This window comes from Fringilla coelebs (assembly GCF_963513975.1).
Source record: "Fringilla coelebs genome assembly, chromosome: 3".
Taxonomy (NCBI): Eukaryota; Metazoa; Chordata; class Aves; order Passeriformes; family Fringillidae; genus Fringilla; species Fringilla coelebs.
This window is the reverse complement of record NC_140030.1, coordinates 36,654,624-36,682,530: the sequence shown is the minus strand read 5'-3', so window position 1 is coordinate 36,682,530 and position 27,907 is coordinate 36,654,624. Positions and strand designations below refer to the sequence as shown.

At 37.7% G+C, this 27,907-nt stretch overlaps 1 protein-coding gene across 1 annotated transcript in view; it reads left to right on the top strand.

Moving 5' to 3' along the window:
• The window catches only part of RNGTT (RNA guanylyltransferase and 5'-phosphatase), a 171,828-nt gene extending 144,439 nt beyond the window's left edge, over positions 1 to 27,389 (top strand). Inside the window, exons 15-16 of the mRNA XM_084202256.1 lie at positions 21,661 to 21,784; positions 24,599 to 27,389. Coding sequence (XP_084058382.1) covers positions 21,661 to 21,784; positions 24,599 to 24,762 — 288 coding nt within the window. The 3' untranslated portion in view covers positions 24,763 to 27,389. The remainder of the gene's footprint in view (positions 1 to 21,660; positions 21,785 to 24,598) is intronic.
• The last annotated feature ends 518 nt before the right edge of the window (positions 27,390 to 27,907 follow it).

Genomic DNA, 27,907 nt, shown 5'->3' with positions numbered 1-27,907 from the left:
AGACATCACTGAGTTGAACAGGGGCCTGTCAAATTAAAGACAAATAGCTGTAACCTTCGTTAGCTTAGCAACATAGTGTCAGAGAAGGATTGTTTCATCTCCTTATTACCAGAGTTAACATGGACAGTGGGGGGAAGAAAAATGCGAGAAAATTATTTTTAGCCAGGAAAGTAATGATGGGACAGCAAATGTGTTATCCTGGACAGAAATAATTTTGTTCTGCAAGCTGAAGAATGCTTTCAGAGCTACAGATCTGGATCCAACCTCCACTAGGAACAAATACCTTGAAAATGCCTTGACAGTTTTGAGAAGGAATGTGATAATTACATGATTTGGTGATTGTGAAAGAAGGAGATAAATCCTGGTAATCTGAGTCTCGACATTTCATTAAACACAGTCAGTCTAAATTAAAACACACAGGATGAGGATAAAGCTGTATAATCTGCCTCTACTGAAATTCAAACTGCATCTTTAGGACAAAGAAAGCGACATTAATTATATATACTTATTATTGTTAACAGTCTACCAAGAGAACTGGTGGGTGGCTCTTACGTTTTATGGAGTTTTGTGGGATGTTACAGCTATCCTCTTGCTACTTGCTTCTTGTAGAAGCTGTACTGGACATCGTTGGAATTGCTACTATTGGGCTGTTGAGAAACTGTGTAAAGAAGTCCTTCTCTTTGTTTTTGTTATTCTGTCCTTTGTGGTAACCACCTATAGTTGTGTGTCATGCAGAAGTCAACACATGGAAACAGTTTTAGCACCAAAACTTAAAAAAAATTGGGCTGATGAGAGATAATATTTCAAAATAAATGTCTCAATATAGTAGGAATTTAGGATTTTGTCCTAATGCTTATTGGTACAATGACAACATACAGTCTTAAGGGAAGTCTGTGTGGAGTGCACTTCCAACTCATGGGAAGTCATACAATGGTGAGATAATGCCTTCTGGAGTCTGGACCTGTCCTTTTCCACTCCTTCCTTTCTTCTGCCCTGTATCCACATCATTCCACAGTACTGGGCCAAATTCAGCATCTATTTTTTTATCTTCAGGGTTCTCTGAGATATATGAAAAGTTGCCTGGCATACGGTTGTGGATTGTGTTTGCCTTTGGCAGGAATGATGAAAGGTTTTACATTAAAGGTAATAATTTTCAGCAGCAAGATGGTTTTCAGGAGAACACCATAGGACTTGGAGTGAACTTGGTGGAAACTAGAGTACTTAGACAATTTGGAATCTGCTGTCCCAAGCTCAAGATGCCTTTCTTTGTGTTCGAAACAATAATCTGAACATATTCAATAACTGAATTCTGAATTCATGAGAGCAGTAACAGAATCCATGGGAGATTCTGCCCTACCCACACAGTTGATATCTTGTAAAGAAGGTGGGGGAGGTGCTAGGGAGAATTTAGTGAACACACTGCAAGTTAGAAAATGTAAGGTGCTAGCAAAAAATCACCAACTGCTCATTCCTAAATTATATGTTTGTTAAAGGTAGAGAATTTAGCTCATTTTGAAAAAAGGCACTTTTGAATCACTACTTTGAGAATTAATTCAAAAAGAAAAAAAGCATATAGCTTAATTCTTTATCCCCTGATTTCTTCCTTTCCTTTCTCTACATCTTGACATTGTTTGTTGCAGCTTTTCTCAATCATATTTGCTTCTCTTAAGGGCAAGAGGTCCTGACTGCCTGTGTGTTTCTAGAGATCCTGGAATATTGAAGCTCTCAGTCCTGTCTGAGAGTGTTAGACACCAATAATAGAAATAAATATTAATATATTATGTATTTGCATTTATATTACAGTAAAGGTCAGCATACAGTGGACATATTTATTTTCTGTAGACATTTTAAGGGGCAAAAATAAAATGCTTTTTAAGAAATCCAGCCTTAGAACTGGTGATGTAAACAGAAAGAGGATAACTATAAAACCTGCATTAGCACTGCAAAAACTGAAGCAGTGATTCTGTATGCTGTCACAATTGCTGCCTCTAAGAACAAAATGTTAATGAGCTATAATTTATAAATTCACTTTCTTCTGATGGATCAGGCCCCATTTTGCTTTTTGTCATGATTATAGCTATGAATTCAGTTTAAAAAATTGTTCTCTGTAAAGAGAAAGAGAAATCTCATGCAGTGTTCCATAGAAGTCCACAGAATTAGGAATATTACCTCTGCAGTTTTTTCTTGTTGCTGCCAAAAAGATAGAATAATTGTTTTTTTGTTTAGGAATATGGTTTTCGTTGGGGTTTTTTGTTGAGTTTTTGGGTTTTTTTGGGGGGTGGGGGGGGGGGGGGGGGAGCGGATTTTGTTATTTCAGCTCCTAGTAGTATTTTTTTGAAAATAAATCCAAGTTTGTTCTTGGCAAGCATGGGGTGAATTAAGCCTTCTGGAAAGGTTAAAATAATAGTTAATTGATTGTAGATCTTAATTTATTGGGCATTTTTTACCTCTATATTAACTTTGTAGAGAAAAAAAAGCCTTCAAATACTTTTCATGAGTATTGTAAAAATGAACAGATTGCAGTTTTTTCAAGCCTTCCATTTCTTGGGCTTACAAATGCATCTTAGCAATACAAAATCAGTATGATCATACCTCATTTCTCAAAAAGCTTAGAAAAACAAGTGCTGACAGAGGAACCTCAACAAGTTCAGTAGCAGCAAATCCAGAGTTGTGCATCTGGGGGGGCAGAGCAAGCTGATGCCTTTGAGTGGCTGCACAGCAGCTCTGCAGAGCAGCACCCGAAGGTCCAGTGGCCACAAGTTGAGCTGAGCCAGCCACGTGCTGTGGCACTGGGAAAGGCAAACCACACCTTGGGTTGTCTTAGCCAGGGCATTGCCAGCAGGTTGTTCTCTGCTCAAGCATTTCTGAGAGACACCTGGGGTAACTGTGCGCAGTTCCGGGCTCCCCAGGGCATGAGAAGCCACCCCTCTGGAGTGACCACTGTGGGGGTCATGCTGAAGGGAAGAGCATATGGCCTGTGTGGAGAGGTTAAAGAGATAGGGTTTGCTTAGGAGAGAGGGGTAAAGGGGGCACTCATTGCAATCCTCTTTCATCTGAAGCGGGATTGCAGAAAGAAGGAGAGTCAGACACTTTTCAGAGGTGCCTGGGGAAAGACGAGCAGGAAAAGTCCAGTTGAATGTAAGAAAAATTTAGCTTGGAAGTTGGTGGGGCACAGCAGCAGGTTTCCTGAAGACGCTACAAAACCTCTGTCTGTGGAGATTTTCAAAGTTTAACTGGAAGAGACCCTGAGCAACCTGACTCATCTTTGAAGTTAACCAGCCTAGAGCAGAAGGCTGGATTGGGTGTTGGCTGGGTGTCCCTTCTGACCTGAATTTTTCAGGTTCTGTGACATTTTGGAGTATAAGCAGTCACTGCTGTGAAACTTAACTAGTTCATAAAGATATATTATTCGGGAAATTTTAGAGTTGGATCTTTCTGAACTCTGCTGTTACTGATTGAATAGCATACATTAATTAATTTCAGCATAGAGTATTCCTGTCAGTTCTTCCTTCTTATTTTTTCCGATGGCTGTGACCACAACTTGCATTATGCAAGGTTTTCAGTATTTCCATTCTTAGTATCTTGGGATCTTTCTTGTTATATGTTTACCTTGAAAGTGTCTTTTTTTCTCATAATACAAAAAATACAAAAAGATGCACCCTTTTTCCATTAAGAGGTAGAATTGCATTATATTCCAGAGATCCTATGGTCCTCTTTCAAAGAACATGCTGTATTTTCTTCACTAAAATGTTTATTTAGAAGAAGAAAGATGAGCGTTTTACTTTGAAGTCATTCTGCAGCTGTTTTCCCGTAATGACAGTATGGATTTTTTAATGGAGTATGCGGTATATGTTGAAAATAAAGCATCTCTGTCTTAATCTAAAAATTTGTGAATCTAACTGGAGCTGAGAGAAGCTGGTGTTCTTAGGAATGTGTCTAAAACTCAAGAGGTTTATAGATTGTTCAGAGCCATATAACTAATTTAAAAAGAAATATAGCAAAGAAGAAAAGAGATTGGAAGTGGCAGCAGTAGCTAGATTAGTAGCAAAGCTCAGGAGTAAGGGGCTGGAAGAAGAGCTGCCTGTGAGTAGTTGTTGGATGTAAATGAGCCAAGAGACTTTGTAAATGTGTAAATGGCTTGTTGTGCATTATAAGGGAAGAGAGTGTGTAACAGCATTACAATACAGGATACCTGAGAAAACAACACTTGCTTATATGCTGGGAGGTCACAGTCATGCTATCTAACATTCATACCTTCCCTTCCCCTACAGTCTTGTCTGTGGCCCCTGTTCCAGCAGCAACACCCTTGAAAAAGCCTCCAGAATTAATCCCTGAGACAATTAGTATTTTCTTCTTCAGTTGTTATGGTTGGGGTATTTCTGTTGTACTACCCACAAGATTAAGCCAAAAACCAGTTTTTTATCACATTAGAGATGTTTCTTCTTGGATTCATTTGCTTTCATACCTTACCTTACTGGTAATTTTCCAAGTATTTACCATTGACCCCCAACAGATACCATTCTGAGAGGTACAGTCAAACAGAAAACTGGATTTTCAAAATGCTAAGCAGATTGCTCTTATGGTAGCTTTCCTGTGGCCAGTGGTATGGAAACATACTGTGATAAATGTGAGCATTAGGACATGCAGATTATGTCTCATTATAATAACACATTAATAAACAGTTTATTTTCCACTTTGAAAAGATGGCAAAACAAAAGGCTTAAGCTCTCTTTCTGAACCATAAAGTTATTGCTCACTACCAGCTAAAAATTGCTGAGAAAGGTCCTGGAAATGAAGGGTTTGTTTTAGCAATAGATGAGCATAGATATTGCAGATATTTCTCATCTGCTTTGTGTTGAGCCTTCATACTTGTCACAGTGGAATAACTGATCAGATCATTGTAAAACTGCCAGATTTCTTGTGCTGTAGTGCAAATTGTGCTTTGCTATTGTCCTTGTCCTCTTTGTCACATTGTTATTTCACAAGCTTCAGTGTTTGAGAGTGTTCTGGCTCCCATACATGGGTGATTTGGGGTTGGCAGCATCTTTTGTTTTGCTTTCTTATGTTTTACAAAAATCATCTGGCAGAGAGAATGATTTGTCCATGATGATTTTAAGCTCTTGAACATGGTAATTTGTTGCTGCAGCTGTTCTTCTGTTATAACTGCATTGTCAAACCTGGTTTGGGTGTGCCTCTGCACATAGAGAGTGTAATTTGTTCTGAATAATTGAGGATACCTTGATGACAGCAGCTGTTTATGGGGCCAGCTCCTATGCTTGAGTGAGTGGCAGTAGGGACTGTTTTTTCCTTTGATGTAGACATCCCCACGCTTAGTTTCCATAAATGTGATTGCATTTGCATTTTCTTTTGACTAGAATATAATACACAGACAGTATGGCAGTGTGCTCAAGTTTCTAGGAGTTTTAGGCAATTTAGGAAACTTATTGTAGATAATTGTCTTCTCAGAGAAAGTAGTGTCCTAAATTTGTATGTCTTTATTGTTTCCATCAGAAAATACTCATTTTCATACTATGTTTGTGATCATAATTGTTCTTTATTAAGCTGTTCTGACTTTTTAATTAAGTTCTTCATCTTTTATTTTCTATTAAAGGCTTTTGTTGGTAGTGGAGGCAAATGAAATAAACGCAGTGGGATGAATAACAATCAAAGACAAGGAATAAATAAAAAAGTAGATTCTAAGTAAAATTATATATATCAGACCCTAGGAGAAATTAATTCTAATTGAAAGGGGCAACAAAAGATGGTTTAGGCATTTTTTACCATTTCTTAGTTGTTTATTGTTTTAAAGAATGAGAACATCAGCCAAGATCAGGCTCGAGGGGGGAAAAGAAAGCAAATTATTACTGTACAGTTTATAGGCAGAGAGTATCTAAATTTATTAGGCTTTTTAGAGGTGAATTATTTTGAATCTGAACTGAACAAATGAGGTTGAACTTGATAAATGAGCTTGAACTTGTAGTACCTTTGCGAAATGCAGATGATAATGTCTTTAAAATAAATTACTCATGAATAAATCAAGACGTTGAAGTTGCAAGGGGTGAGAGATGGTATAATAGGGGAATTCTTTGACTAGGAAATTGTTTCTGAGACCTTTCTTTATAGTATATGTAAAAGGAATAGTGAATATCATGAATGAGAAATATTTTAAATGTCAGATACTGATAACATTGGAGAAAAAGCAGTTGATGGCAAAAATTATTGTATTGAGAGGTACTGTGCTGGTTTAGGGCTAGTAAAAGGCAAATGCAGATTAAATTTAGATAAATGAAGAAGAATAGGATTGCAAACAATAACACAGAAGGTAGAAGAAATACCAAATGAGATAATTATGCAGGATATCAGCCTTGAAAGGAAACAGGGTTGTAGATAATATCCTGTCTAATTAGAATACCTATAAAGAAGGTCACATGATCTAATTTCAGCCACCATAGACCCTGCAGGCTCCTTGTATATGTGGTGGAAAACAGTGGAATCCAAGGGTGAGTCTGGGATCCTCTAAGAAAGGTGCCTGATGGTTGCCTCACTGAATCTTTCAAATCACTTTCTAGAGGTGCCAGTCTCTCTCTGGGAATTACATATAGAAACTAGCTCCTGAATTTTAAGTAACTAATATAATGGTGTAAATACTTGTCTTGCCTTTCTCTCTGTACTTTTCTAAGTATGAGATTAAAGGCTGGAATAAAACCACATTCTTATTGTAGAGCTGTTTTAACTGGAAGTTAGCATTTCCAGTATAGTATTCTCCACAGACAAGTCCTGTAGCTCAATTGTCACTTCAGCTACTGGAAATTGATTTTCAGATATCCATTTTTTTCACAACTTCTATCCTATAATAGAAGTCTTCAAAACCAGGGAAGTCCTACAAGCTTAGGGTCTGTTAGAGCTCTGATTAAAAAGTTGTTGGCTTTTAGAGAAGGTTAGCAAGTAAGGAGGAAGATGTAACTAAACTAGATTATGCTCATGAAAGACTGGCCTGTAGGGAAAAAGATGAGATTTTATACTAGCAAAAGTAGAAGATCTACTCAAGGAAATGATAAATAGCACCTGTGCAATTCAGAAAATGTCCTTGATATCTACAAAGCAGTAATCCTACGGGGAAATGGAGCTGTACATAAACAGTAAATCAGGTAAGATTATTTCCTTTTGAATTCTTAATTTGTTTCTCTATTTGTGTAATTTACACTGAAATATTTAAATTATTTCTTCATCAAATTTGGTTTCACAGTTCTTATTGCAAGGGTCACATCTACGTTTCCTTGGCAGTTTTCCAGAATTATTATGGTATTGGCAAAGTTTCACATTTGAGAGAGAAATATATATTAAAACTCAATTGACTAATAGTGATGCAGTATCTTGTTATGTAATAGTCAACAAAACCATTATTCATTTACTTTTTATTTGGCAGTACTAAAGCCGCTGCGGTTTTATCTTTCTAGCATAAAGTGAGAATGAAAGTGAAGAACCACACAACTCAGTGGTGCTATTATATTTCAGCAAATTGAAGTTGTCAAAATGCCACTTCTGATTCTCTCCAAACAAAAAAAGGTTGATTGTAGAGACAATAGCATATTATATCTTTGGGGACAATAGTTCAGAAATATTTGAAAATATCAGAAATGTGGCAGCATTGTTAGAACTGTTGTACAGAGACTTTATTTGTACTGCTGAGAACTGTAGATGTTTTCATTTACTGAGAAGGGAACTGTAAATATGCAATATTGCTTTTTATCTTACTAACTTCAGTGAGTTACTGTTTAATTGGTATACAGAAAAATTTCTGCCAGTGAGTTTACAACCAAATGCTGTAATGAAATGTCACTTCTTTTTAAGAAGTGTTACTTTCCCTTGGTTTGCTGAAGTACTAAATCCATTTCAGTAAATGAATCTATTGATTTTAGCTTAATGTGTTGTAATAAAAAATATTTGAGCATGTTCTCAGTGGTAGATTCATGAGATGCCGTACTGGATTCTGTACTGGCAATGATGTGAGATTTTTCTCTATTTTTCATGCATGAAGTAGTGAAGTCAGCATTGTTTCGGAACAGAATTAATGACCTGGTGTCTGCTGGAAGCCAGTTGTCTCGCTCAGCTGTGCAGAAGTCATCCATGGACTCTGACTGGGTCAGCCAAGACCCTGACGGTGCTTTAAGTGGGAGGCAGTGAGGCTCTAGTCAAAGAGCTCCTGAACTTCTTGCCCCTTGCAGAGGTGGTTAATGCTGACCGTGGTCCTCACTGCCTTGAGGAGCTGCCCATTGCCTGTGTGCTCCTGCTGCACCACACAAGAAATGAAATGCCCCATTAGTGCCATACATTAACCCACCCAGGTGTAATTTAACAGTAATACACACAAGTGCAACTCAGCTTCTGCTTCATTTGGTTAGTGGGTCATGGTTAGCCATGCTTGATTGGTGATCATTGCAGGAGCAGATTAACTACATGTTTTAGCATTTCTTTTAAACCTTGCTGGGGTGTAGGGAAGAGGCTCGTCTGTAGTAGAAGCAATGTAAAGGAATATGCAAAAGCAGAATTAGAGACAAGGATGTTTTTGCTCTTTTAGAAAATAATGCAAGGTACAATTACTGCATTTTACTGCCTTTTCTTTCCACCTGTTACGCTTTGGATACCATTAATGCATAAAAAGGGGTTCCAGAATAATTTAACTTCAATAGAAGAAAAGTAAAGGACGTATCTGATTAATTTAGAAGGACGTTTATAGATCAGTGAGTCAGATTTTGGATTTACAATACTAAAGTTAATGCAAACACTAAAGCAAATGGACCTTGAATTACTTAATTACTACCTTGTTAATATTTCATTCAGAACTTAAAGGAAAAGGCTGTACTAACTAATTACTAATTAGTAATTAGTGCTAGTAGTTACAGCAGGAAACTACAAACCAAGGCTTTTTCATTAATTTCTCCACTGTGTGCACTCTTGCCTGACCAATCAACTCCCTTTTACCTTGGACTTTTCAACTGCAGATTTACATACATACAGCTGTTTTATCTAAAGCGTGCTAATGAAATGAGTTTGACATTACAAGTTACTTGTACACATTACAAGTGTATAAGAATACACTTTGAGATTATTGGATTACAGATTTACAGAGTTGCCATTGCTGTTACCTTGTTTTTCTTTTCTTATTTTTGTTCTTCTAGGAAACAGCCTTCAAGGATTTATTTTTTTCCTGGATGGAAGTCTTAGTGTCACTGGCTGTCTCTGGAAAATGCTTATGATGTTACTTGAAATACTATTACATCTTGTGGAAAGCAAAACAAATGTTTTTAGCTGTATTTGTTAGGGAACTAGAGCAGTTTTTGTCCTGGGCCTTTGGTAGAGGAGGACAGCAGCTCAAACAAAAGTGTAGCACTTGAGCAGAGCACTCAAATTAGGCTCAGAATTCTGGGGGATTTAAGAATTGGCCCATGCAGAGATCTTTGCAGGAAACGGCTTTATGACAAGGGTTTTCTTGGATACATCATATGGTTAGAAAACTCAAGAGACTTTCCTTGGCTTTGCTTGCCTTAGCTTTTGCAGACTAAGTGGGTGAAGTCATTTCATGAAATAAGAATGAAGAGTGAATGTTGTTGCTCGCTTACTTTGTTATTGATCCCACATATAATAACAAAACGTATGGACAAAGCCATGAAATGTGTGCTCATGTACAGTGGGTTTTCCCAGATTTCCTATCTTTCAGGGCTTTGGCAGGACCAGCTATGAAACCATTAATTATTTCCTGTTATCAGCATTCACCATTCGAAGTTGCAATCAGTTTTAGCTGACAGTAAAACAAAAACTCCAATACAGTCTTTATTCATTTGTGTGGAAACAGTGCTGCCCAAACAGACCAAAAACTTTATAGGTGTCTCCAACCAGATCTTGCAAAATCCGTTGTATCTTCTGTAGCCAGTTGTGACTCTTGAAAGTTGGTGAATATTGTCCATTCCTCTGCCTCGTGATTACTGCAGTCTGTGTTGCCCCACCCCACATCCATTACCATGGTGTCCTGGGAAATCTGGCTTCCAAACTCTGCAGACTCATTAATAACGAAGCATGGAAAGGAAAGAGGAGCTGGCAATGAAAGGTAAAGCACTGAGAATCCCTCTGTAGCCTCATTTATTGACAATTTTGTGCCATTGATAGATTAGCCCTTGCTTACCTTTCTTTCAGCAGACTGACCTCATCAGCTGGCAGGCACCCTAAAATCATTTGCAGTTACTGAGCCACGATTAACTTCTCTGTCGAGCCCCTTACATTCTGTAGCCCCACAATGATCAAGAAGAGCTGTGTGCTTAGATACTAGATTGTAGGTCAGATTATACATCATGTCATTAATTGCTTTTGAAGAAGGAAAAAGCTTTCTGTGTCTTAAGCCTCAAAGCCAGTTAAGCTTTGAAGTTTAAAGGAAACCATTCAAGAAAGGGGAGGGAGTTCATGCCAGCTCAATACTATAAAGGCAGATGAGAAGTGGGTTAGGGCAGTTGACTTTCACTACAGCACTTCCTTTGATCAAAGCTAATTTTTAAAAGTCTGCGTTAAGTCAGCAGCTATTAATCTTTTTGTTGTGGTGTATTATCTGTAATGGGAAAAAAAAGATTATTTTCCTTCTAATTGAAATCTTAGAAGGATGAAAAATCCCTAACATGACTTTTGCAGCTTTTTTCCCAACACATCTTTGCTTTGTTATTTTGATGTCATAGCACTGCTGAGATTATTTCTGTTGTTGTTGTTATTGTTGTTTGGGTCCTCTTGGCTTTATGTTGTATATTATTGCAGTGTTCCATCGAGGCATTTATCAACTTCCTCATTCAAGTGGTTCTAATGGTCACCTAAAACTCATCCCATTAAAACTCATTGTTTACAAAAATAAAGGTGGAATCAGCAGAGTTGTGAAGTCCAACCTCAACAATTAGGTGTAAGAATGCCTCCTCAAAATGGCAGGGTTTTAAAAATCATTGTAGTTTGACTTTTCATGTATTACAAAATAAAAGTTTGTGCTTTATTATTGTAATGGTTTAAGTCCATCCAGCAGCCAAGCCCCATCATTTACTCACTCACTCACTCACTCACTCACTCACTCACTCACTCACTCACTCCCCCAGCATCAGAACCTGGCAAAGAGTAGGAAGGGTAAAGGTAGAAAACTCATGAGTTGAGATAGAGACAGTTCCATAGGGAAAGCAAAGGCCGCGCACACAAGCAAAGCAAGGAATGAATTCACTGCTTCTCATGGGCAGGTGGGTGTTCAGCCATCCCCAGGAGAGCAGGACCATCGCACCTAGGAGTGACTTGGGAACACAAATGTCATCACCCCAGTTTTTTCCCCTTCCTCCTTCTTCCCCTGCCTTATGTACTGAGTGATATTCTGTGGTCTAGAATGTCCCTTTGGTCAGTTGGGGTCACCTGTCCTGGCTGTATCTCCTCCCAAGCTCCCAAGCTCCCCCAGTGCCCTCCCCACCAGCCTGGCAGCACAAAAATCAGAAAAGGCCTTGGCTCCGTGTCTCCACATCATCACCACTGTGTTCAGCACAAAACACAGTCCCACACCAGCCATTGTGAAGAAAGTTAATGCTAGTCCAGCCAAAACCAGAACAAGTATATAATTCAAATACAAAACCTGAAAATTTAATTAAAAGATGTTATTCTGCTGTAAGAGACTTCTCTGATTTCAAGATCTGACATTCTTCTGAAAAAAACTATTGCATGTACTATGTAAAAGGTACAGTGAGCAAAACTGAGCTCTCTGGTTCAAGACTTTGGTTCTTAGAAGACTTGGCTAATGACAATTCAGTCTAATGGAGTAGGTGGGGATCAAAAGAATTTCTATTTCCTACAAGTTCTGTAAATCTCTCTATGTTCTAGTGTCAGATTTGTGAGTAACTAGGAATTGCCTCTGAAATTTATAAAAAAAGTTACTGTTTTTTTTAAATATGTTCTAGGCAAAACCCGAAATATATTAAATATGGGAGATTAAAAGCAAGTTTGCTGTTTCTGGTCTTAGTTTATCTGCACATTCTCTCTGTACAATCCCAATGTTTTCAAGTATTAATAGGGTTTCTAGATGTTGAAAACATTTATAAATTTATAATCTTGCTCCCTACCCCCATTTTTCTAATCATGCTTGCATAGCATGTTTAATAATTTACATACCACTTAGATACCAGTATTTGATAAAGTCAGTATGCCAAATTCAGCCTCCAATTATATATTCCTTTGTTTGCCTACCATAGTGCAAAATACAAAGTAAAATTTTGATTATATCTTTCTTAATGTTGTTTTTCAGTAACGTTCTGAGGCAAAGACATTTGAACCATGGGGGAAGCAGATCTGCTAAGAAACCAGTTTGGGCTTTGTTAGGCAGTGAAGTAGACATATGAATATATTACATATGATTATCATAAAATTAGGGCCTGGAAGTGGAACAGTCATGCTGCTGCATTTTAGACAGTACATTTATAATAAGCTGTAATAAGGTAAACACTTTGAATGGATATAAGAAGAGGCATTACTTGTGATCACAAATGTGTGCTCAGTTCATGCTTTTGAAGCTCAATTTAACACAGCAAACAAATTTCCTTATAGTGTTGACACAGTTGTTCTCAGTGGTGAATTTTGATTTATGGGAAAAAAACTTTGAGCAAGTGGTTGTTTGGGATCTAAATGGAAGAAAAGAGTATGATTCTTAATGGCTGTAATTTGAAAGCTGTGTGTTGTTATGAGTAAAAGTGGCTTTAAAAGACTCACTTGCAATTACCTGATACTTTGGATTTTAGTTTAAATTTCTTTTGGTGTATTCTGATATGATTTGGCATCTTTCTGAAAGAGTATAAACCCATGGTTTCTAGAGAACATTTCAGAAGCCAGATAAGAAATAACGAGAATTAGGTTTAGGGCCCAATCCTGATGACACTAGTGTGAGCTAATTGATGTTCTGAAGCTGCTCAAAGGCATATAATTTACAAGGATAAGAGCTTGTAGAGCTGGGTCCCACATGAGTAGCCATCAGATAGTGTCTGAACTTGTAAAAGTAGTTTTTCCTTCCATGGAAAGGCTGCTGGGAAGCTCCTGATAGCCCAGCCCTGTGGAGTCTCCCTCTAACCCTTCCCTGGTTTTGTGATTTCAAGTGACAGAATCCTTATATGGTGTAAGAAGCACAGGTAAAACAAGATTAACTTAGACTCCTACAATAGCAAGAGCTTTGCTACAGATGAAACACAGCAATATGAGAAAGTACCCTGTAAAATCTATGTGTGAGAAGCACAAACCTTTGCCTGGAAATCCATCCTATTGGAGGTGAATTCCGGCAAGTAAAAGGCAGCAAATGTGAGAAAAACTCCTCATCCTATTTCAACACAATCACCCAAGTTGTCTTTCATTTATTTTGAGGTGTAGGAATAGTGTTGCCAAAGTGATTATAAAATAGTGAAAGCATTGTTTTGTCTCTGGAAGACTTGTTTGGGTTTCTACTGATAAATTATTAACAAGATTTCAGCTGCCTTGTGTCACAAGATTTCTTGGTAGCATAAGTGTAAGTACCTGAGGGGTAATTAAGATTGGGTTTAGAGAACCTAATGGGGGGTAAATGCTTTCCCTGTGGTGTGGCCACAAACTATCTCTTTCTTCCCCATTTGCAAACTGAGAATAATAAGCCTTAAGAATTAATAATTTATGAATGAGCTAAGTGGTGTTTTCAAACTATATTCTTTACTAGTAATGTATAACTCTCGTCTCCTGGATCTTTGTGTCTCATTATGCAGCACTCCCTGTTTGGGGCAGGCTCCCTTTTGCAAAAGCAGTCTGAGTGAACAAAACACAAATGTGGGTTGAGACTTTTAAGACTGGCTTTCACAAGCTAGATCATGGCAAGCAGAGGTACAGTTCTCAAAATGTATCAGGCTGTGAGTGAAATATTTTCTCACAGAATCATTTCTATATTTTTATTTCAGCTTTTTTTGCCAGATTGCACTGTATATCCTTGTTCTCCTCCTCCTCATACAGTTGCTTACCTTTCTGATTGGGTGGCTTTTTCTTCAGAAACGTCCTGTGAATTCCTTATCCTTCACTGAAAGGTTTTGATAGGGGTTTTTTTGGTGGTGTTGTTGCTATTTGTTTTTGCATAACCTGCTGAACAGTTCTGCAGTTTGCTGTAGCATTTTACTACTACAAAAATATCTGCCTGTTTTTCTTTGGAACTTAAATACTTTCAAGCTTCCGCACTGTCTCCAGGGATTATTATTATTACCACAATTATTTATGATGTGTCAAAACCAAGGTAGCTATCTTTGGCCTCTGCAAAGTTACCCCAGGTGCTTGCAGAGCATTGTTTTTTACCACTTCCTACAAATTCATGGGCTGTAGAGTAGGTGAAGTTCTGTTTGCACCAAATGCACATCCTCCCTGCAGTAAGGTCACGCTGACAACTTGCTTTGAGAGCTCTGTTGCTGCTCTCTTAATGCCTGGGTGTTTCTGCAGTTCCCCTGAGAGTTTCTTGCTCTTTCATCAGCATGCTGAGGGTCAGAATTATAGGAGCTGCTTTTTCAAAAAGACTTTTTTTAAGACCTCATCACAGCAGGGCTATACCAAGTTCACAAATCTTCAGCACAGAATTCTTCAGTTTCTCAATTTTTACAGGAGATGTACAGATTTTTTTCTTTAATCCAGAGAGCTGTGATGATTACAGTGCAGGGGAAACCAATCTAGGGATACCAATCTAGGAGAACAATAATTTATTACTTCATTTCATTTAACTATTCAAGATGTGTATGGACACCCAAGTCTCTGCATCTCATTTTTGATGATGATTAAAAGAAAATAGAATTTTTAAAAACTTTAGAGTTCTCTCAGGAATTAGGTGGAGATGGCAATGTCTAGCAGGATGGTCAGCTGCTCTTTGAGTAATGTAGATGCCTGAGCTATAATGCTCAAAAGTGTGCAAAGAGTTTATTTGTTTTCCATGGCAAATGGCTTTACCATTGAGTAAAATGAGACGTTAAAAAGTATATTTTAAAAAATCTAGAAGAGTGATCATTGAGGAAAACATTTGTGCAAACACATGTCTATTTCCACATCTTGGTCTTAGCAGTTACCAGTTGCTTTCTCCTAGATGCCAGTGTGTTCCTCTGAGAGTCAAAAGCAAAGCTCAGGAAAACATTGGTATCTTACAGATAGTTCAAATGGTGTTGCAAGGTCAGGTGTACAGGAGACCTTCCAGGATACATTAAGAAACCTATTTCCAGCTGGCACTGAAAGTCATTAAACTTGTAATATCACTGATAAGAGGAAAGCTTTTTATTTCTGATGTTTCCATCTGTCACTTGCCAGGAAAACCCCAGGACTCCAACCCATTATATGTATCAGAAAACAGAATCCATATTTTTAATTACTACATGTAAGAATGAGAGATTCTTTGAGAAAATATTATATGTTAAAAAGAAAGACTAAATCACGAACTGAGAGTGCTAGGCATTGGAAGTGAAAAACAAACAAACAAACAAAAAATCACAATTTTAAAAAGCCTTATTCTTGTAATTTGGAAACATGATTTTTCTTCTTTGCTTTTCCTGTGATTCTACAGTGCTTGGTGTTAACATTGTGGTTTAATGAACATGAACAAAAGCGCTACAACTTCATATTTCCTAATATTCTTTTTCAGGAATGACATCTCAAAATTGGAGCATTTCTGTTTCCTATGTACATAAGAAGCAGCATAGTTGCACTTAGAAGGCTTTATTAATGTTAAATAATCATCTCAACTGCATTGTGTTTGCCCAAGCTGATAGCCATTTGTTAGGTAAACATTCCTTAAAAAGGAAACACAATCAGTATGTTTAGTTTTGCAAGAAATCTATGGTTTGATAAAATAATCTCTTGAATTGTATAAAGAAATAGATATTAAGCTGCATTACAAAATCTGTTTGGGCTTGAGTAAAAATGCAAAGCAGATTAACTGATTAACTTTTTCCATCAGACAGTATTCATGTGGTTGGTTCAGTGTACAACTTATGTGAACAGGCATTTAGTAACGATGCAATTTTTTATTCTTTGTGAAGTTTGACTATGAAAACCATGAGGTACTTTATGTGAATGGGCAAAAAAGTTCTTCAAAATCATCTGAACAAACAGTGCATGAGTTAGGAAGAAGCACTGAATGAACAGCTTGGGATCTCTGTTAGGTGCTGGATTGTGCCCTCTAAGTGCTGGGGGCTCTAATAACTTCATGTCTACTGACTGTCTCAGATGTTCTTACTCAAATCATTAGAATTTCTTATATTCATGATGTCACCAGCAATCTCATGTGAGAGTGCTTTCAAAGGATTCCTGTTTCTCACACCTCATTTCTTATCAGTTGCCTTGGTTTGACATGAATGTCCTTGGAGTTCATCACCTTTAAGTGTTTGGTCTTTAAAAATAACTTGCTTTGAGTTTGGTTTATCTTTCTATCTTCAGAAGCTGTTTTGTTTTATTACTGCTGCTTCTTTATTTTTTCTGTCTCCATCCTATTCCTTCAGAAGTCTTGAGCCCTCTTTGTTTCCTCAAATTCCCATGTAATTCTTCTTTTTGTTCCCTGACTGTTGTGATTGCATCTCCCTGATCTTCAGATGTTGCCCTACTGCTGTGGAGTCATAGTACCAGTGGGCAGCTTAAGTCTCCCTTTGTCTTGGACATTCCACACCACTGGAGAAGTTTGGAAATAAAGTTGATCATACTTTGCATGTGTGGCCAGTCAGAGCATTGGAGACTAATGCAGAAATTGGAATTTGAGATGTGTAGTTTTGCTATATAAGTTTTATTTACTAGATTGTCATTTGTGGCTGAATATATCCCAATACTCTCAGGACAGGGAGCTCACACATGTCATGGTTTTGGATAGTTCTTACAAGAATGTGATTTATTTTTGTAGGGTGACATCCTAGGGGAGGTGTGGAACTCCAGTTCTCCTGCAGTAAGAGACTGGGAAGCAACCAAAAGGTTTCTCCTTCATGACCACACAGCTGATAATTTATTTTAGGATGTGTCTCTTTCACTTGTTTGCTCACTTTGGCTGCAGGAGTGTATCCTAATAGAGAAAATGTAGTTATGATATCAGTAAGAGAAGGAATGACTTTCTTGCCTCCAGGCATTGAAACTTATGTTTAAAAAAAGAAAACAAACAGTTTGTGTATTTGAACATATCAAAAGGAAATGCCTTCATTGCTCATGCTAGCTATAAAAAGGCAGATTCTTCTTAGAAAATAGAAACCCATTGCATTTAGAATCCATCTTGCTGTTATGTTGCAGTTCCTTTTATTTTTTAATTCTCTATTTGAAAATAACGATGTTTTAAATTTTGTAAGACTTCAACAGCTGCTTTTGCTCATTTTTTTCTCTCATGGAAGTGAAGGTTTTCTGCATCTACTATTATGATATTTTCTTCTGGGACATTTAAAATTGGCTGATGACTAGGAGTATGGAGTAAGAATAGAAATGGGTGAATTAAAGAATGTTTTTCTATCTATGTTTGGTAATAGGGGGGAAAGTGCAGCAAAAAGGCATTTAAAGAGAAAAGAATTTGAAATAGAATGTTTTAAGATTTTGCTTACAAGCATCACTTTCTTTTAAGAGGATTATTTACTAAACTGAAATAATTTCAATTGCTTTGAAGAAACATGCATATGGAAACATAAGGCTTCTTTCAGCCAAGTCTCCATTTATTTAAAGGCTTATCTCCTTTTTTCTTTCTAAAAAACTTGAAAATGGGGAAAGTAGATGTATTTGTAAAGTTTAAGTCTGTCCACTGTAGACATGTTTCTGAAATACTAACTTAATACCTTAAAACCTAAATTTGCATTGTTAGTGCCTCTTATGTAGAGTAGGAGCTTGCTCAGGGATTTCATTCTTTGGGGTTAAGGGTGATGAGACTAATGTTTGAGTGGAATGATGGACCATTCTGAAGGTCAGGTGCCCTGTGGAGAGACACAGAAAAGCATTGGCTGCAGCAGAGATGGTAAGGGCATCTTCATGGGACTGGAGCTAACTACATTCAATTTAAATGGGTTCTTCTCTTTCTCAGCTGGATATATTAGAGTTTTTATCACATTTTGCTCTAATTTAACATAAACTGTGGCTGCATTAAAAATTACTCCATTATTCAGCCAGGCAAGAAACTTTGAAATGGGTTAGATATTTTAAATTTTTAAATATATTTTTAATTTATTTCAGAACATAGGGGATAGAAGGAGCCTGGAAAATGAGAGATTTCCTAAGCCTTAACTGTCTTCATTCTTAGAAAAAGAAATAAACGTATGCCACTGAAGTTCTTCCCAGTGAACGGCCCAGATGATGATGGTGGGGGAAGCCTTTCTCAGCAGGGAGGAGAAGATATAATAATGTAATCTGGCATTCTTAGGAAATGGTGTTGTATCTACATCAGTCTGATTTGATACTGAACTACTGCTGAAATGGGGATGCAGCTCAAGTTCTTTTTCCATCACACCTTGCAGACTAGCAGTATGTAGTGAATCAGCTTCCAAAAGGATGCTCCCCTGTGTTTTTGGAAATTATTTCTGTTGGGGAAATAGGTTGGTTCCTGATGATTAGATCAGGTACGGACAGGAACAGTGAACATTGCTGCTACTGAACAATTTCCTTCCTCTTGAAAAGAAATAAGTGTACAAGTTGGTGTTTGTCCTTGCCCAGGACACAGTTGTTGCCCAGGCCAGTGCGACTGTTCTAATACACACCACCTCTGACAGCCCCATGTCCAAGACTTGATCCTTTGGGATTCCAATTCTGACTGGCTGTCTGAAAATAGGCTAAGGAATAAATGTTTAATTAAGGAAGGCTCCATGGAGTCCTTAGTGTGGTAGGAGTTTCTGTCTTGAAATTGCTCAATGATGGTTCAAGGCCTTTTATCAACAGCATGGCAGAAGTACTGGCACTGTACCACCACTGAGGATAAGCATTTTGGCTAAGAACTGCCATCATTCCTAACTGACCTTCTGTGAAGCACTAGAAGAAGTACCTCTCAGGGAGAGAAGTGATGGTGGATTAGTCAAATACTGCTATGGACTGTATTTTTTAAAGGGAAGAAGGAGGGATGAACACACTGCAAAGTGAGAATTGAGAAGACACACTGCTGAGGAGCTCAGAATTAATTCCCAAAAGGAAGGAATTTCTAGACAGTTAAATTTGATGGCTTCCTTGTCCCACTTTGAATCTAAAATACCAGAAAGTAGTATGTGCGTGGTAGGTAGATGTAAGGTGTGAATTACAGATGCAAGAATCACTGCGGCCTTGTTCAGTCCTTTGTATAAACAGAACCCATTTAGAAGTCTGCTAAGATGCAATAGTGGAAGAGTGTTTTTAATACTGAAAGTGTGTTTTGTTCAGAATGTGTGTACATTTAATCAAACGTCCAGCAGTTGCTAAAAGGTATTCCATTATATTGGAATAAGTACCTGTGTAAGACTAAGGTCACTTAACAAAGTGCAGGGAATAGTGGGTGCTGTATTTCTTCCTTTGTAAAGTAATTACTACAACTTGCAACCGTTAAAGGCTCTGATCACCAGTTATCTAATGGGAAAATTCATTTAAGTCAATGCTTTGGCAGGTGTTCATATTTTGTGGAAAGATCCATCTTCCAGATTGCTAATGAATGGCCAAGCAAGTCTCTCGATAGTTAATAATATTGCTTAATTGCCACAGTCAGATAAAGCTGCCATCTAATTTATTGCTATTCTGAGAATCTGAACACTAGAAGAATGATAAGCCATGAGAAAACCTTATGAGGTGGGTGGTTAGTTGAAGTCATTACCTGCAATTTTATACATTTCCTTCTCTATCAGGTGATCTTTCTAATATTTCCCTGCTTTGGAAGAAAATCAGACATGTGGCCGAACCCCCTGCTGCCTCCGCTTCCACTAGGCAGCTGTTTTCAAAATAATACACCTTCCCAAGGCACTGCACAGCCAGGAGTTTCTTCCTGGGTTTATGTATCTGTAGTATACTGGAAAAGGATGTTGTGTTTTCCTGCATACACCTAATGAAACATAATGCATCCATGAACACGTGTCAGTCAAACCTCTGGACTGCATGTAGCTTTTCAGTGCAGATGAAGTGCAGTGCTGTGTAGACCATTCTGCAAAGGAAAAGATTGCTAATCTGAGCAATCTAATGGTCAACAAAAGACATAAACTTCACTTAAATAGTAAATTATTTCAGGGAAAAAACTCTTTGCAAGTGTGGAATGGATAAGGAATAGTGTGTGACATGAAAACCTGACCTTAACTCTGTCAGTCCTGCAGCAGGACAGGACTCAATTGTAAGCCAGTTTTACAACATTTTCTTTAAGTTCCATGTTCACTTGATAAGTAGAATTCTAGGGCTCCTTATCCAGGAGTGAACACAAGTATTCAGATTAAATACCAACAATGTTAGGATTCTGCTTATCAAATCATGTCCTGTGCAGTATAGGAGGGCTTGATCCATGCTCAGAACCATTTCCTTAATTAATTGTCTTTATCTGGGAGTTAATGGAAAAGGGGTTCATGGGTTTTTCCACTGTATATGCTATTAAGCTGTCTGGAGACAGCTATGGCCTTTTTCAAATCTGCATCTCTCTGACAGTAGTAAATTCCCATGTCACTGCTCAGGAGCAAGTAGACAACAGAGGTGAAAAATTATGCTAATGAATTGCAATAACCACCTCCTTTTTATGAGAGCGCTTATGCATAAGATCCTGAATCCAAAGTGTTACATTACCTTGTACGGCTTTTTATTGGTAAACTATAGCAACTAAATGCAGCTAGCAGTTAAATACAACTTTATACTGCTGAAGAGGCTCTTTGGAACAAAGTGAAGTATATGGGTAAAATTGTTAAAGCGTTAGATCAGGTTCTCAGGTTACCATGGTTACGTGAAAATTTTTACATTGTATCATAGATTAGGATGCATAGGATGAAGTAGCCAAAACAACTACGAAGTCCAATGCATATAAACTACATTTCCAAACCACACAGCGTTGCCAAATAGAAAGACAAATAGCTAAGGATATTGGCTGCTGACAAATCTATGAATCAATAAAGAGAGGCCTGAAGGAGATTTAGAATATATGCCATTTGAAAGTCTGCATTATTTTGAAGTTGCAATCTTCATTTTTAAAGACAAATGAAGAAAAAGAAAAGAAGAAAAAACCCCAGCCATGTAAATAGTGAAATTATTTTTGTAAGCTTTTCCAGTATTAAAATCTGACATTTTGCTGTGAGACCTTCAACAAAGAAGGTTGATGAAACATGGATAATACATTTCGTGCACTTAGGCTGGCAGTAGCACTTAAACTGGAAGCAGTTTATTCCCATGGAAACCTATTTGCATTTGGGCCAGAAGTGACTTTTTTCCCCCCTCTGTTAGCACTGCTGATGTTTTAGCATAATATAATTGCTGAATATTGACAGCAAATTTGAAAAGTATTTTTTAAATGTTAAGTAGCTGAGCATATGTAAAATGGAGATGTGTTCTGTGCAATTTTTTTGTGTAGGATGGAGGCATGTTGCTGAAAAATGCAGGGCAGCTTTTGATCTTCTATTATTTATGCCTAAAAGAAAGAAAAAATTGTGAATTAAAATCTGTTTATCCTAAACAATTTTTTTTTTTTTTATACAGGTGACAAAAGAACTCAAACAGTATGACAACAAAATTATAGAGTGCAAGTTTGAGAACAACAGCTGGGTCTTCATGAGACAGAGGATAGACAAAAGCTTTCCAAATGCCTACAGCACTGCCATGGGTGGGTAGAACAATTTGCTTTAGATGTTTCTCAGGCTAAAGTTTTAATGTTTTACCTCTGTTCTGTTTTAAGTAGGAAAGGCACTCTGAGTTTGCATTTCTGGTCTGAGTCCTGACTCCCCTAACTTATTAAAGTAATGCCTCCTCTTGCAAATGCTTATGTCGTCAATAGTTTTTAGATAGCATTAATCCTCTGGCTGCAGGGTTATTTGATAAAGTCAGTCAAACCAATACTGTGATACAGAATTTAACACGTAACACAGAATCAAGAATCAAGTGCCTTTGCAGAACTGCAAACACTTGTGCAAAGATGACTTTAAATGGCAGGGCATGCCTTTCAAATCAGAGCCAAGAAAGTTTTTATTTACAATAGCATTGCTTCAGCTGACACCAGTGCCTAGCATTGTGTTGGCTTGCTGGGATGTAATGCAAACTGGCACATTATGAGTGGAATTAGTTAAACAAAAAATCCATTAGAATGCCAAAACCATTATTTGGCAGATGGGCTAGAAAATTAATAGGAGAAAAATGTCATCTTGGGTTTCAACAATAGTTACACGAACAATGAAGCAGGGAAACTAATGAAAGGTGGGGGTATATTTATGCAGAGTTCCAAAACTTTAATGTTCCTCTACCAAAAAATATTTTGCTAAATATTGTAAATTAAAGAATGATATTTACTTTGAGATGAAGTGGAAGAGTTTGAGTAGAAGTGTGTGCAAGGATGAGTAGCAATAAACATATTGATGCTGACTTTTGTTAAGTGCCAAAATGAAATTTAATCATATTTAAGACCATGCTAATTACTAGGGCTGATGTAGGATTTTCTCTAGACCCTTCTACTTGTATTTCTGCCTGAGCAGTGAGTAGATTTTCTTGAATAAACACAATGTAGTCATTTTGCTGGAAGATAATAAATCTGTTGGCACCTTAGGGAACCAGCACAGAATGTAGCTGAAATACTTGCTGAGCAGTCCTGTCAGGAAAGAGGAATGGACCACAAAAGTCATGCAAGAACGACATCTCTTTGTGACCATGACCTAAATACCTAAATTTTTCTTCCCTGGTTCACCTTAGTGTTTCAATAGTTAGTTTTCCCTGGAGCTTTCTCTTTCTTTTTGTCCTCTCATTGTTTCCATTTGTAGAGCAGTTTTGTTATTTCTGACCTTTTTCCTCCCAAAACATGGTGGACTTCCTAAAAATTAAAATTAAAAGAAAATTAAATGCTACAGGAAGAATTTTTAAGATATATTTAAAATTTTCTATAGGAATTTTCAGAACAGAAAGTTTTCTTTTGGCTTTGAGTTTTCACTTTTGATAACTTTTCAAAATCTCCAAAAGTTATACTTTTATCATTTGAGACTTCTTTCTCTAGATCCTCTCTCCTCTATTGGCTTTCTCTTGATGAAAAATGCTATTTATTTTTCCCCATTGTTGAAATAGCAACAAAATAAGCATCTGTCTGAATCTTGCTTTTAGACTTTGTTACCTTTCAAATTGAAAACAGGAGGTCTTTTTTCAGTGATTAAGTTAAAGCAGTACTCAAAAGTTTATACACCAGTTACATGAGTTGCTGTTACACCAGTTACATGATTTAGACCAGTTGCCATGAGACTAGAATTCTGTTCCTAAATTACTGGTAATCATAATACTTCCCAACTGCTAAAGTCAAATACTGGGCAGTTCTTAAAGCACCTTTTCACCAAAAATAGCGAGATAATTAAAAATAATTCCAGAAAGGTTCTTTATTAATTGTAAAATAATATTTTGGTTCTGGTGTTCTGCAGGAAAGAAAGGAATATTTTTGAGAATCATTGTTATTCATAACAATGCTGCATTGCAAGTACATTTTAAGGAGTCCTAACATTTAGTAGTCTAGGGGGTCAGTAGATTGTTTTGCATGGAAATTGAATCCTTACTGTGGCCAGTCCTTGCATGCTATCAATTACCCTCTAATCATTTTGTGCTTTCTTCCAAGATAGTTGTACGATTCCCACTTAATTTCATGCTCCTTTTTTCCTTTTTTTTTTCCTCTAAGTCTCTCAGGAGGATTAATTAGGGGAATACAAAGTTACACAGGAAGGCATTAAAAAACATTTCATTTGTTTAAAGTGAAGTAAGCCTATTTATTTGTTCCATAAAATCCCATGGACCATCACTTACAAACTGTGGTCTGGGGAGTTTTGTTGAGTACCCCAAGAGTGCCTCTACATGTGTGCCTTGGCCACCACACAGCACCATGGCTGCTGCTCCGTCATATGGTCTGGTGGTCTAAAAATGCCATTTGCTTGGTGTCAGGTCTTTCTGCCCCATGAAGGTATGTGGGTTAAAAAAAAAAAAGGACTGCACATTGCATGTTTAGGGTATTTATAGTACTTACTGGTGAAAAAAAAAGTTACCATAATTCAGACATTTTCAATATTAGAAGCCAGTCTTGTTTCCATCTGCTTGGATTTGATGTGTGTTTCAAAGCCGTGTCTCACAAGGCCCTCGTTGCTGTTCCTTCCCTCAATAGGATGTCAGTTCTTGGTGGTTTTATATTTGCTTCAGGAAGCCTTACACACACAGATGCCTTCAGTTTGTTTTAGAAAGGGAGACTCCCCTGAGAGTAGAGGCCCACGGCATTGCTTTGCTCTCTGGGGGGGCAGAGCAGAGATTCGTGACTCCAGACACAGCCACCTCATCCAAGCGTGCGTTCGAGGCTTAATACTTGAGCCAGAGTATGTTGTTATTTTGCCAAGAGGGGCTGAAGTTATTGAAGCGCCGACTAGAACCAATCCGTTTAGTTACGTGAGGATGTGTTCTTTGTCCCCAGCTGTCTGCAACAGCATCCAGAATCCAGTGACGAAGGAGATGCTGTTTGAGTTCATTGACAGATGTGCAGCAGCTTCCCAAGGACAGACGCGGAAGCACCACCTTGATCCTGACACTGAACTCATGCCACCCCCGCCGCCCAAAAGGCCTCGTACCATAACATAGGGCCTTGCTCTCAGAGGAGCGTGTGTGTGCAGTTCTCCAGAAGGTGACAACCGAGTGTGGAGGCTGGGAAAACAGAGATCTGGATTGCTCTAAATACTTCTGTGTGTTTTTTGAGTTTGGTTTTCGTTTTGTTTTGTTTTTCTGAATTCCACATACAAATGGACGTTGTTTTGTAACTGATAAATTCAACCTTACCTTATGGTATTTGAAGATTAAATTTCCAAAGGTTTAGACAAGAACCAAGTACAATGAAGTCAGTGGAAAGCTGCCTTGTTTATATATGGATCTCTTTTCACCTTTAATTTATAATGTCTGCAGTCTGGAATGGAGGAAATACTGGGATGCTGTACTTTTTAGGAGCTGTGTTTAAAAAACGCAGAAGTGGTTTTTTTACTGTTGTTATTAAACTGGCTGTGATTTGTCACCCATAGTATAACAGATCATAGTTTCCCTGCATTTCTGAGATTTGTGTTTAACAGCAAACAGCAATGTTGTTTGTGTTCTCTGTTGATTAAAAACTAAGCCGCCTTAGGTTACTCTAATTTCAAAATTAGCTGGGTTTTTGTTGTTGAAATATTAAAAAAGCGAATTCTTCTTGTAAATAGCATCCCTTTGAAATGAGGGAATGTGCTGGATGTTTGCTTTTTCCCCATGTTTGAACCTAATGCCAAATGTATAGTGGGCTAATTTTAGCTTTGCCTTGTTATCTGTAGATCAGAAATGTACCAAATCCTTAGTATTAAGGTCTCTGTTAAAGAGACTGTTTCTAGTACAGGGCTTAGTTCTCCACAGTGATACCATTGTAAATACTTCTAAAAAGTACACATCACTGTGATACAGAAGAGTAATAACCAGCGCTGATAATGAAGTCTTGCATCCAGGCACAAAATGGCAAAACAAATGCCAGGCAGCTCCTGTGTTATGGAGAAGGTAGATTCAGTGGAAGAGAGCCGCATCAGACAGGAAGTCTCTTGATTTACATAATTGCAGGGCAAAAGTAAGTCATTTTGGGGTGGTGGATGAGTGTCCCAGGGAACAGGACACTCATTTAAGATGGGGTTGGCTGTCCTGTGGCACTGTGCTCATCCTCTGGCTGACTTTCTTTCTTACCAAATGAAGAAGCACATGAATGCCCTAATGGCTTTTGTTGCAGCAGACTGGCAGATGTTCATAATATTAGTTTTGAGAAGCTGCCGTCTGGCTGTCTAAGGGAGGAGTTGTTCTGAGCTGGGATTAATTGGAAACCAAATGCAGATTTTAAAGTTTACTGTCCATTTATCAAGCAGGGATTGAATTGGCTCTTTCTATCATTTACTTAGTGTGTGAGTCATCCATGCATTCAGTAGTCTGATTAGTGTAGGTCATTAATTTGTTATAACTAAAATGCATTTCTGTTTAAATGAATTTTCCTGTTTGTAAACAAAATTTACTCCTGGTTTGGTTTGTTGTTTGTTTTTTTTTTTTTCCTATATGAAAATTTATGACTTTGCTTTGTGGTGGCTTCTCTGGTTGTTTCAACCTGTTGTAAATGATGCACACGGCATCATTTAGATGGCGTTCCTGTTTCTCTTTCTGGGATATTCCATATGTGTTTTAGAGAACTGAAGGAGTTGTATAAGTTACTTTTTATACTATGGTAAACTTGAGGGGAAAAATACTTTCATCAAAGTTCTTTTTTTCAACTGTACATAGTTTCTGCACATTATCTATTGAAAAGATATAATATCACCTATGCAAGGTTGCAAAATGATCTCTTAAAAAGAGCCTTATTAATTTGATGTGAAAACCTATGCATCCTCTGTGCATCTTGCATTGAAACACACAGTTAATTATTTCTTTGCTCGGTATGAATAATTTCCCCCAGATTATACTTGTCAGTGAGATTGTCGTAACATACACTTTGTCACTGATCTCCATGGTTCATGGCAATTGCAGTGTGTATGATAATTACAGCCTTCTCCGTGAGGTTAGGTCATTTCAATTTTTTAAAAATGTGTCCAGGTTATTTCTGTCTTTCTCCTTCCCAGCTCTTGCATCTTGTATTTCAACAAGACCTGGCTTCTGATTTACCTTTTACTCCAGCGCTCTGCAGCACTGCAAGCTGTCTTCCATGTGCATTCCACTAAGTCCATGTATGTGTTTTCGGCCTTGTATTTTGACAGTGTCTTTTTTCCCCACTCTCAGTTTGAAATGGATATTTTGAAAGAGTAATGATTCTGAGAAGGTACAGAGCTCCACATTCACATTTGACTGTCGAACTCATCTTGCACTGTGACCTGTAGCTTTTCAGAGAGGTCAATCACCTTTGCTTTTCTGGAAGGGGAGGCTCCTGTGGAAGGTTTGAATGAAGGTGGTGAAAACAAATGGACTTTCACGTGGACCGGATGGGTTTAATGCTGTGAGAAATGTAAACCTCCTTTCTCTGCTACTACATATTCAAGAGATTGAAGCTAAAAAGCAAAGAAGAGCGTGCCGGGAAAATAATGATGATGATGAAAAACAATACCCTAACTTGTCTACTCTTTGGTGTACAGCATGATTTCATCCACTGTTTTGTCATTTGTTAAATATATAATTAAAATTTGGGTTCAGTGGAGTTTCCAGAAAATGTAAGTACATTCCTCTAAAAACCGTGTATTATGTATTTTAATAAAGTCAATGGTTTAAAATACTTTCCCTAAAGATGTATTTGCTTTTGATGCCTTTCCAGTGGTATTCTGGTACCAGTGCCAAGTACAAGGATACCTCAGTGTTACTGTTGCTTAGTCCTCCAAGAAAATGATCCACATTTTTCAGTGGCTTTTCTCTGGGTTAGGAGCCCCCTGCCCAGTGGTGGCCATGATCCGTTGTGCTCTTTTTAAGTACAGTTTGATTTTGCTGCAAATAGAGCCAGAAGGAAACCAGTTGGTGCCTGGAGTACATATTCTATGACAGGCTAATGTTGTGTAGCTTATCTATTCAGTGTTAAGTGCAGCTGCATGAAAAGTTGGGCAAGAGGTCTGTAGGAGTCTTCCCTGAAAATTTATCATTCAGCATGACCCTACAGCTGGTAGCCCACCTACTTGGATCAGCCCCTGAACTTTTATTGTAATAAGGCAGTTTCCTTTTTCAAGCTGCAGCTGTCTAGGTGGCATTTTTCAGGAGC